Source organism: Colletotrichum abscissum (genome assembly GCF_030869225.1).
Source record: "Colletotrichum abscissum strain IMI 504890 chromosome Unknown Scaffold_21.1, whole genome shotgun sequence".
NCBI classification, from domain to species: Eukaryota; Fungi; Ascomycota; class Sordariomycetes; order Glomerellales; family Glomerellaceae; genus Colletotrichum; species Colletotrichum abscissum.
This window is the reverse complement of record NW_026850110.1, coordinates 79,867-90,897: the sequence shown is the minus strand read 5'-3', so window position 1 is coordinate 90,897 and position 11,031 is coordinate 79,867. Positions and strand designations below refer to the sequence as shown.

At 51.6% G+C, this 11,031-nt stretch overlaps 4 protein-coding genes across 4 annotated transcripts; all 4 read right to left on the bottom strand.

The window, feature by feature from the left end:
* Positions 1-1,703: 1,703 nt before the first annotated feature.
* CABS01_08938 (mannitol dehydrogenase domain-containing protein) lies at positions 1,704-4,649 on the bottom strand (the record flags this gene model as incomplete). The annotated part of the gene is made up of 3 exons (XM_060542296.1): positions 1,704-2,072; positions 2,133-2,196; positions 3,148-4,649. The coding sequence occupies 3 exons, from the start codon at positions 4,647-4,649 to the stop codon at positions 1,704-1,706; spliced, it is 1,935 nt and encodes a 644-aa protein (XP_060400577.1).
* A 1,444-nt stretch (positions 4,650-6,093) lies between these two features.
* CABS01_08937 (uncharacterized protein) lies at positions 6,094-7,422 on the bottom strand (the record flags this gene model as incomplete). The annotated part of the gene is made up of 3 exons (XM_060542295.1): positions 6,094-6,414; positions 6,472-7,167; positions 7,285-7,422. 3 exons carry the CDS (start codon positions 7,420-7,422, stop codon positions 6,094-6,096), a joined length of 1,155 nt encoding a protein of 384 aa, XP_060400576.1.
* Positions 7,423-8,060: 638 nt separating this feature from the next.
* CABS01_08936 (uncharacterized protein) lies at positions 8,061-9,418 on the bottom strand (the record flags this gene model as incomplete). The annotated part of the gene is made up of 2 exons (XM_060542294.1): positions 8,061-9,182; positions 9,266-9,418. 2 exons carry the CDS (start codon positions 9,416-9,418, stop codon positions 8,061-8,063), a joined length of 1,275 nt encoding a protein of 424 aa, XP_060400575.1.
* A 463-nt stretch (positions 9,419-9,881) lies between these two features.
* Positions 9,882-10,886, bottom strand: CABS01_08935 (glutathione S-transferase; the record flags this gene model as incomplete). The annotated part of the gene is made up of 3 exons (XM_060542293.1): positions 9,882-10,076; positions 10,129-10,765; positions 10,855-10,886. The coding sequence occupies 3 exons, from the start codon at positions 10,884-10,886 to the stop codon at positions 9,882-9,884; spliced, it is 864 nt and encodes a 287-aa protein (XP_060400574.1).
* Between the last annotated feature and the right edge of the window lie 145 nt (positions 10,887-11,031).

The window sequence follows — 11,031 nt, the reverse complement described above, 5'->3', positions numbered from 1 at the left end:
CCTTTCTAGCTCAACTTTGTGTTACTCGCGATGATCGCTTCATGTGGATGACGCCACCCTTTGTAGCTTTCAACAATTGATTTATTCCAGCCAAATGATCGGAGCAAGTTGAAAACATCAAATTCGGTGGGTTTTGTTAGTTCAGGTCATGTTTGCTCCAAGGACATTTTCCCTAAGACTGCGCACTTACTCTCGGCTTCGAGGATAGGCACCCTATGTCGGCTAGATGTGGCGGTTTCATCGTGAAGATAGATGACTTTGTGATCATTAGTCACGGTCTAATACACCTGTAAGACACTCCAATGTCAAGGCAGCGTCTGCACATACGCGGTATTCCTGGCGCGCCTTGATGATACTTTCTCGGGTGGCACTCGTAAGTCAAATCCAGCTGACTGTAAGATTTTCGGCCGAGGTTGCACGAACTGATGGAAGGTGTGCGAGCCAATGAAGACTACTTACGGCTATTCCATGCCCAGAGGTGTTCGACGCCACTATGGTAGAGACGTGGAACGTCAGCTTTGGAGATGGATGGTCGATTAGGTGTTTGGAAGTTGAAGGACAACGGCAAGACTGAAGACTCTCTAGTTCGGAACGGTCAAAACCTTTTCTAGAAAAGGCTGGATAGAAGGGCTCTGAAGATGTTGTCTAAGGGGATTCGAGCGCAAGTGGAATGGTGTGCCAAAAGGTTGACAAGTCGACAAGCAGATAGAAAACAACATCGAGCTCAAGGCCAGCACTCAATTTATAGCATTTAGAGCACTTCATGGGAAAGCATATTTCCTTGGGCTAGTAGCTACTACTTTGATGGCGGATAGAAAGCCAAAAAGTCGGGTGGAGATATCTGAACATAGTCTTGAGCATCAACGAGGAGCGGTGCTAAGCCTGTACACCACCTTGCCAGGATATGGTGGAAGCTTCTTATTCGCCTCTCGCAGATCAGGATATGTGGTAAACGATGCTCAAAGGTCTATGATCCATGGAGAATTTCCCAAAGACAGGTCTTGGCATTACTTGGTTTCACGAAGCAAAATCAAGCGGCGGCGCTGACATTTGTGGGTTGTTTGCTTCTCACCCTATTCGTTGACGCTATCTTCGTTGGTTATCAGGTGGTTCGTCGGCTATCTTCCAACCTGGTGTTTTGTTTTCTTGGTGACTCTTGCGTATCTAAGATATTTGACCGCCGGATGATAGTTGGCAACAACGATAGAGGCACCTTTGAAATTTGGGTAAAGCGTAAGGAGCAAGCTTCATGATCGTGACCCACGCGCAACTGTGGTCAGAGAGGGAAGCTGGACGACAGATCGGTACTTGCGAGGAACGCCGCCGTAGGAGCAGCCATGGCGTAGCTAAAACTCGCGAGGAACGAACGACTGGTAATCAAGCGAGGCAACTCAGATGTGAAAATGCCGGGTCCGGGACTATGGTCCGGGGACCTAAACTTGCGTTACAGTAAGGTGCCGGCGTACCTAAGGACAGGGATTGTAGACTTGTCACTCAGATGTCAGCACTCAAAGAAGTTTTCGATTTCGATTTCGGGGAATGTTTTGGAAGTACGTTTGTTGATACGAGTCGAACCAGCCTTGGATCTCGGGATGGGGCATTGTGTCAATTATTAATACCACAGGTACGTACCGAGGTGAATCATGACTTCAACTCTCCACTTGAAAAGTACATGTACCCCAAGGTAGAGAAAACAGTGACCTCTAACACCCATAAGGATCCTCCCCTTTACTTCTTAGCATGGCCAATCGCTCCGCGCGGCATAACCTGATGCGCTGCCTCTCTATCTGCCCACGCAACTCCTTAACCTCGCTAACCAGACTTTCAACCGCCTTTTTCTGGTCCTCATTGAGCTTGTAAGACATCAGGTACATGTCGACCAAGGTCTCAAAGACAAACGAATAGGTCTCGGTATCGGTAGCTGCTATACAATGGATGCCCTGAAATACCTTTTCCTTTTGCTCCTCCGTGGTGAGTTCGTCGGCGACCTGCTCGACTTTCTCGGGGGTCACGGTCTTCTGCGCCTCTTCCAAGATACTCAAGCTGGCACCGGCGGCGTCGAGTCTCACATACTTTCCAGATTCCTCAGGTCAGCAGAGTAAAGGTAAAATCGGATGTAAGTAGTAACTCACTCTCTCGCCCACAGTGAGATTCCACTTGATTTCCATGATGGGAAGTTGATCGGTCATCTGAAGACTGCAATTCGTTAGTACTTAGCAACTCGAGATGGAGGCTGAACATGAGTGGCACCATGGAAGAATTCAGTGACTTACTGGCGAGGATCGTGGAAAAAGACCTTGCAAGTTGCTTCAATCGCAGACGGACGACTCTGAAAGCTGTGCCGAAGCTGTGATATGAATAGGTCTTTAGGCAAAGGCGGACTTGATGGACTTTCTGGGTGTTGATGAGTCGATGACCAGAAAAAGAAAAAGTCCAGATCACTGGCAGCCGAGGCCTATTTGTAGCTATTGGATAGCACCCTCATCGTCTTCAAATTTCTAAAGCCAGTCGAGAAAGCCCTGGGGACGGATTGAGGCCATCGCACAGCTCGAGCCAACAAGGAGCTAGGTCAACGAAAACAGCATGCAGTACATATTGTTGACGTTCTAGGGAGAAGCTTTCCCTTTGTCTTGTTCCATGACCTCATTTTTCTGAATATCGAGTGAAGGGGTTGCCCGCTCCCTCTCGAAACTTTTACTCCCTTGCCTTGCTTTGTCGAGTCCAAAAAGAGGGGTTGATAGGAATAACAAAAGTCTGCCAGGTAGGTGAGGGAGGCAAGTGGTTTGTTCGATGCATTAAAGAGCTCTAAGAATATCTGGGGCTGGTGGGAGACATGTTGGCAGTTGAAAAGCATCAGATCCCTCTCCTGGTCGTTTGCGTACTGCACCTCCACCTTTCGTATTCGTGTCAGAGTCAAATTCTTTTGCAACTGACATCAAACGCACGGGATGGCCTCGTTTTGTACAAAATCAAAACACAAAATGTCTCTATAAATATCTATATCTATATCTATAAATTCTCATGACCGCTTCAAGTACCCATTTTTATCCCTGCTTTACTCATTATAACATAAAAGGCTGCTTGTACCAGCACAAGTCGACAAACACTTTTACACTTCCCAGTATTGATTCGCTTTAATCAACATACTTGGGAATGGTGGCCATCACGCCATCCTTGGCGATGAGCTCCATGGCCTTGGTGACCTCATCAATGAAGCGCTGGTCGCCGCGCAAGTCGTCACCAAAGAGAATCTTGACGCTGAGCAGCTGGCGCGGGTCGTTGCCGCCGGCCTTTGCCAAGGCCTGGAGCTCCTCGCGCATCGGGTCGTCGACAGTGAAGGTCTTGCCCTCGTCGTCGACACCGTTGATGTAGCGGAACCAGGCGCCGGCGACGAAGCACAGGCGGCGGAAGGGGCCCGTGGTCCAAATCTGCTCGGCAATGGAGGGCATGATGAACTGTGGGATCTTGCCCGAGGCGCCGAGGGCGACGCGGGGGATCTGATCCATGATGGTGGGGTTGGAGAAGCGCTCCATGAGGGTGTTGCAGTACTCGTCAATGTCGACGCCGGGGATCTCGGGAAGCAGGGGCTTGACCTCCTCCTGCATCATCTGCCAGACGAACTTGCGGTAGATGGGGTGCTCCATGACCTCGTGGACGTACTTGAAGCCGGCGAGCTGGCCGGGGTAGGCCATGGCGGAGTGCGAGGCGTTGAGGAGGCGGAGCTTGTGCTTCTCGAACTGCTCGACCTCGTGCACGCCCTCGACGATCTGGACGCCGACCTTCTCAAAGGGCGGGCGGCCGTCGCAGAACTTGTCCTCGACGACCCACTGCATAAAGGGCTCGGTGACGACGGGCCAGCCGTCCTCGATGCCAAAGACCTCTGCGAGCGACTTGATGTCGTTCTGGGAGGTACTGGGGGTGATGCGGTCGACCATGGCGTTAGGGAAGCCGCCCTTCTCGGCGATCCACGCGGCGATCTCTGGATTCTTGAGGCGGGCGAAGGACTCGAGCATGGAGCGGGTGATAGAGCCGTTCTTCTGCATGTTGTCGCAGGAGAGGACGGTGAAGGGCTTCTGGCCGTTGGCGTGACGCCTGGCCAGCGCGGCGTAGAGGAAGCCAAAGATGCTGATGGGCTGGTCCTCGTTGGCCAGGTCGTGCTGGATGTCGGGGTGCTCCGATTGCAGCTGGTGCGTGTTCTCGTTGTAGTAGTAGCCGCTCTCGGTGATGGTCAGGGACACAATCTTGGTGTCCGGGTGAGCCATCTTGGCGATAACGGCCTCGCGGTCGTCGGGCGCGAAGAGGAACGAGTTGATGCTGCCAATGACGCTGGCGTTGCTACCCTTTGCGGAGCGCTCGATGAGTGTGTAGAGGTGGTCCTGGGCGCTCAGGACGTCGCGCATGGCGGCGTCGTTGGGCCGGAGGCCGACGCCGCAAATGGCCCAGTCGCGCTCATCGTGCTTCTGGAGGAGGCGGTCGATGTAGACAGCCAAGTGAGCTCTGTGGAAGCCGCCGACTCCGACGTGGACGATGCCCTCCTTGACGACGGTGCGGTCGTACGTGGGGACCTTTACGGTCTGCTTGCCTTCCTGAGAGGAGATTGAGGACAGGTTGTTGCTGGTGAGCTTGAGGCTCTCCGTGCTGTGAGGCATCTTAGGATTAAAAGTAGATAATGGGTACGCGCGAGTAATTCAGGAGGTGATTGATGAGATGGCGAGAGCGAATTATGAGGCAAAGGGGTGAGTGAGCTTGAGGTTGAAAGTTGAAGTGATCAAGAACACACCGCTGCCTCCTGAGTCCTGACCGCAAGTTTTTAATGAGAGAGTGACAGACAGTCTGATTTTTGATAAACTGGGCCCGGTGACGTTTTTGGACTGGTCCGGCCTGATAAACTGGGATTAGAGGTGGAGCTACCAAAGCACACCTTGCCACTATCACTGACCTCAACAGTTTGGCACTTTAGCAACATGGAGAAACGAGACATCTGTGGCTTGAATGCTTGGAAGTCTCTGGAGACCAATCAAAAGGCACGGGGGAGACGGAATCAAGTCTAAGCATTCCAGCCTCAGCCTGGGTGAAAGCTGTATTCACACCGGAAAGCGACTTCAAGGGACAATCATCAACGCCTAACGGAAGGAAATCCGCCCTCTCTCAAAGACTCACCTACCTAAATTTAGCACGCAACCTCTAATTCCCCAAAACCCTTGTTATATCCGAGCTATTGGCAACTGAGCCCTGCAATTCAGGGTCTCTTCTCGTATTGTCACCGACGCAACAGAGCTCGTGGCTGGAATTCCAATTTTAACTTGCCTCATGTGACCGTTTATTGAGAGACATTGGCAGTTCTAGAGCTTCTCCAACTCATCTTGGGGCAATTGCCTTTCTCCGCCTGCACGCCAGGGTAACGATGTTGGGGAAGCTTGTGGAGAAAACCCCCTTATTCATCGGGCCCCGGCTGGGCACCACTGGGCCGAAAAGCTGGAGCACGCCCCTGAGAAAAAACAAAAAATATACGGATCCCAAGGTGGCGGTGCTTTATGATCCCGACACCGGTGCCGCGAGTCATGGGTGGTTTGCGGATGGACTGAACTTGCTACGAACACCTACGTGTTGCGTCCAGCTGATGAGCTTTCCTCAAAACCTCATATACCCATTCTAAACATCCCTTATCCAGTATTGTCAATTGGAATTGCCCGTATTATAGTCGTCAGGCCTTGAATCCTTCTCGCCCCTCATTTGAACCTCTGTCTCTGATGGCTGGCGCGGTCTGAAAAGGTCAAACATAAAGTGTTGCAGCCGAGTTGAGAACTATGCTTTCTCAACATTCGACATGGCACGTGAGCTATTCTAATAGAGTCCTGCAAGGCCTTACGTCTCGGATTATGCTCTGCCCACACATGGTTGGAATGAGTGAGATGTGGTCTGTGGGTAGCTCTTGTGTAACATTTGCCCTAAGCTACCTCTGGCACTAATGATCATGATGAGAAGTCCTCCATGGGAAGACTACCTTCCAAACAGCGATAACTCACAAAGCCAGGCGGCTTTCCAATTCCGATAATCCCTATGGACTATCCAGACCTCCTCTTAGGAGATCATTCAGAATCTCACAGCAAAGAGCAAGTAGAACAACAAAGCCAATGCAGTTGCCCAACACAGCGTCGCGATGATAAGATGGGGGCGATAGGAGAGGGTCTCCAGGAGATATAGGTGGTAGCGGTCGATGTAAGTCGAGGCAACAATGAAGCCCACTTCCCTGGCTACGAACTCGATGATCTCGATGCGCAGCTCGTGAGGGCTAAGGACAGTGTTGTTAATGTCGCTCAACTCGGACTGTGTAAGCAAAGGTGTCGACTGCACATGGTGTCGACCCTCCAACATCTCTCGAACACCATGTAGCTCCTGATTAATTCGACCCAACTAGTCTTCCTCGTCAGTGAGGAACTCCTCGGCAGTGATGTACTCCTCGTCACTGACCTCTTCAGTGAGTTGTCGCGTTAGATCCCTGAGGGCCCTGACGGTATCGGACCACTCGACCAGACGGCTGAAAGCCAGCTCCAGTGCCAATGAGGCGGTTATGTCGCTCAGAAGGATGTCTTCATGCCACACGCCAAGGGGCTGGAACGGAGTGAAAAGGCCACCACCATAAGTCAGTGAGCGCAACGGAAAGATCTCGCCGATGGTCGCAATGGCATTTCGGCGCTCTTGAATGGCGGTGGCAGGGTTCTCCGTAATTCTGGCTCTCATTCTGGTGATGATGCGAGCGCTCTTGATCACGATGGGGTTTCGCTCAGAACCCGCAGGGGCAATCGCTTCGAGAACACGGGGATCGGGGACGACATCGGCGAGACTATCCTCAGAGATGTCGGAAGCAGCCTCATCGACGTCAGAATCATCGAAGACAGCGTTGCTAAGGCCAGTCTCAGAATCTTCCGAATTAGACTCTGTAAGGATAGGAGAGTCCGGGACGGGGTTAACGGGATGAGGAGTCGAAGCATTGTCGGCCACATAGTTCGAGTTATTGAGAGGAAGAGGAGGCAGGTTTCTCAGCTGCTCGGGAGTGGCATAAAGGGTTGTAGCCCACTGCACCGAAGACTCGCTTGCAGAGCCATCATCAGAGTCATCATCGTCATGATCAGGGAGATCGGCTTCATAGAGACGCCGTTCTTGCATCTGTGAGACCGAGGTGAGTAGGAATGATCCTTTTTTATTTTCCTTTGAGCCAACTTCACACTGTACCTCTGGAGATACAGCGAGGCAGGGAAAGGATGAGGATTGGGAAGGGCATACCTGACGGGCTCTGCGTCTGCGTCTCGCGGCGCTGCGGCTGCTGCGGAATGGCAACTGAGGACCGTCGCTGTCAGAGGCAGACTCCGAGGCCGAGTCCGAAGCAGAATCCAAAGAAGAGTTCGAAGTAGAGTCAGACATGGCTTTGATTTGTGTTGATTGTGATTTTAGGCGATTGTCTGTGATGCCAAAGTGGCCAAGAGTGAGAGAATGATGGAATATCGCCCTCTGTTTGTGGCGTGGGAGTAAGGAGAGTGTGTTGAATGGAGTGAGTACCTTATGTTGAGGGAGAAAGGCGAGAGAAAGCTGAAAAGTGAGATTTGGGAAAATATTCTTCGCCCCAGGTGCAGGTGCGAAAGGGGTGCGCCTGCCTCAGTATCGTTTTGTTTATTTTCGACCACACAGTCGTTCAAGTTGTGTCCGCAATGGAATTCTCACCAGCATCTCCATTTCTTACTCAATTAATGTGAATATAGCCAGTGCTTTTTTGATCAAGAGTTCCTTGCCTAATCTAGATAAAGAGGTTCATCTTCTCACACCATACTTCGCATTTCACGTTCATTGATGAATGAGCACACTGCTGCAGTTTCTATAAGGATGACTGGTGAAGGATATATAGATCAAGAGCTGCCAAGTCTTGCCTACGATTCCTGAGCCTGGAGTCCACCTCGTCCCCTCTCAGGCTGTTCACCCAGACTGTGCCATTCTCCTCATCCATATTCCGCTCTCCTGACAAGTGACGTTGAGGGCAGATTCAATGGAATCCTTTGGAGTAAAGACTAACCGCCCTCAGCGGAGCACTCGGCCTGTTCTTGGGTTTGCATCTTTCTGGCTTTGGCCCACTCCGACTCTGCCGCCTCCTCCATTTTCTGCACCACAGTCCACACTTCCTGGCAATCTCTGATCCCGCGTTCAATGCGACCCTGAATTTTCTTCATGCACTCGATCTCAAGGACGGAGAAGAATCCGCCATCGGTTGTCTCGCTGACATTTGCCTTCTTCTCACCCTCGTTGGGCTTGGGGGAACTCTCGACCTTATTGTTGTTCTGCGCGTTTGACGACTCTGGGGCACTCTTGGGCTGCGTCTTCTTAGCTTGCTCATGGGTTTCCGCCGCACTGTCTTTCTTGTTGGTCTTAGCCATCTTGTTCTTGTTCTTGGGTATTGCTTGCTGTTTGATATTGGCTCCTGGGTGGTTCTTCACGGTCTTGGAATTGTTGTCAATGTTCTCCTTTGCCTTGACTTTCTTGCCCTTAGAGACTGTCGATTTTTTGGTGATTGCTCCAGCGTTACTCTCCATAGTCCCGGAGCCTCTGCTACTCTTATGCTTTGCCGTGGTCTTCGTATTCAAGGAGGCTGCTCGCTGGTCGGTGTTGAGCTGTGAATTACTCTCAGCAATCCCAATGGCGTTGCCGGCCTTCTGCTTCTTCGCCTTCTTCCTTTTGCTCTTGGGTACCGCCAGATGATTGGTGTTGGCCACAGTATTGCTCTCGGCGGGGCCAAAAGCTTTGCTCATGTTCTCCTTTGTTTCGTTCTTCTGGTCATTCTTCTCTAGACCCTTGGGAGCCATGGAACCACCATTCTCATCGTCCTCGTTGTCCTCCTTGATGTCGGCCAACTTTCTAGTCTTTGTCTTTGTCTTCTTCCCCTTCTTCACGTTCTGGCCGTTCTTTGTGTTTCTGATAGGACCAGCATCATTCTCAGCACGCAGCTCGGTCACCATGAGTAAGTTTTCGACCAGCTTTTGGTGTTGAAGGAGCCCAACCGTCAGGTATACAATCGACTTGCTCAGCCTAGGTGGAACTCTCATCACAACGTCGAGGAGGTTGGTAGGATCTTCGTCGCACTCAGACGTGAGTTCTTTGAGCATCTTGATATTCTCCAGCAAGACTGGGTCATCGTGCTATCAAAACCATTGAGATCAGTCAGTGGTTTGATATTAAGGCGGCAATGACAAATAATAAACAGACTGCTAAGGATACTCACCTCTAGAGCGCAGTAGCTCATGTCGGGAGGTGTGTAAGGGCCCCAAGACCTCGCGAGCCTGGTAATCGATGGATTTTGGTTGCCAAGAGCGTTGAGAGTCGACTCCTTATTCGATGGATCCTTGAGAGGTGCGGGATTCTGTTGATCGCTCATGCTGGGCGGCTTGAAAATGACTGAGTAACGTGATCTTCCGATATCGCTCTCGAAATCCAAGACCACTAAGTATGTGTATGCTTTAGTGATGCGATTGAGATAATCAAAAAGCATTCGGGGTGGTAATAGAATAAAGGGTCAAGAGATTGAGTTGGTGTGGGGAAAAATATGAGGCGGGGTCCACAGGCTGTGAAGACGCGAGGAATTGTGGTGTGTTCTAAAGCAGAACAACAAACAACTGGGTGAACTTTCAAAATGGTATGAGATCGCAATAGACGGCAAGAGCGAACGGGCTGCCGGAAATGGGATAATTGGGAAAATAATGGCATATAATTTCAAGGTTGTTTTTGTTGAATGGAACATATAAGACTTTTTGAGCTTGAACAGATGACTTTTATTGCAACTCGTCCATCCTAACATATGTTCGGGCAATGGACCTTTCTAGATGACACCAATCTCACTGTCACTCTTCATCCAGTTCAGGATAGTGACGGTAAATGCCCTGAGAATACTTTTGTCTACGGTCGCTAGCAAGGTATTCTTTGATCTTGGGCCGCTCCTTGACGGCCTCATAGAGCGCAAAGAGACCCTTGTAGTCGCCAGCAGCCTCGATTCGCTTCAGAGCATTGGGGAACGCGAACTTGAGACCATCGATACACTGATCGAATTAGCATCCTTAGAACCACAGCGCTTCGGAAGAGATATCTTACCTGGAAGAGCACCAAGTCAGCGTAGGTCAGAGACCCTCCATAAAGCCATGGACCTTCGCCGCTGGCCTTGCTCTTGAGCACCCGCTCAAAGTACCCAAAGAACTTGGGCAACCGATTGGCGATGTAGTCCTTCGCCTTGAGTTTACTCTCCTCCTTCTGGTCCTCGTAGTACAGCCCCGTCGCGATGGGGTGGTGCGTGTCGTGAGCCTCGTTGCTGAGTCCGTCCAGTGCAGTCAGTGCAAGGCCGTTGACACTGTAGATGCCGTCGTCACCCTCTGAGATCTTGGGTGCGAGGCCGAGGCGTGGTCCGAGGTAGAGCAGGATGTTAGGCGTTTGGCTGATGAGGAGGTCTCCATGCTTCAGGATGGGAGGCGCCAAGGGAGGCGGGTTGTGTTCGTCGCCCAGGTTCTTGTCGTCGATCTGAGCCAGAACGCTCTTGACGCCGTCTTCGATCTGTGCGGTATCGGTGTATTCAGCGCCGGCCTCCTCGAGGAGGAGACGAACGTGTTCGCCGCGGCCGGGGAGGCCTGGCCAGTAGATGAGTTCGTAGGAGACGTCCTTGGAGGACTTTTGACGCTTTGCGCTTGGAGTTTCAGCCATTGCTTCGGTGTATGGGGTGTCAATGTGATGGAATGAGCTCAGGGGCAGTCAATTGAGGCTCTGAGGAGGGCACAAGTGTATGATATGGATGTGGCGGTGAAGAGGTGTGTGCTAGTCGAGGCTTACATAGGAAGTTTGAACCACGGGCGGCTCAGCATGAAGTCATAGGGCGCGGTCGAACCATTCCGCCGCAAGGGGGCCGCAGCGGGGTAGTGGGGTCCTTGCAGCCGATGGCGGGGCACGGCGCCCTTGAGCCCCGCTCCGTATCGCCCGCGGGTTGCTGCAGCTCAGCTGTGTCTTTGT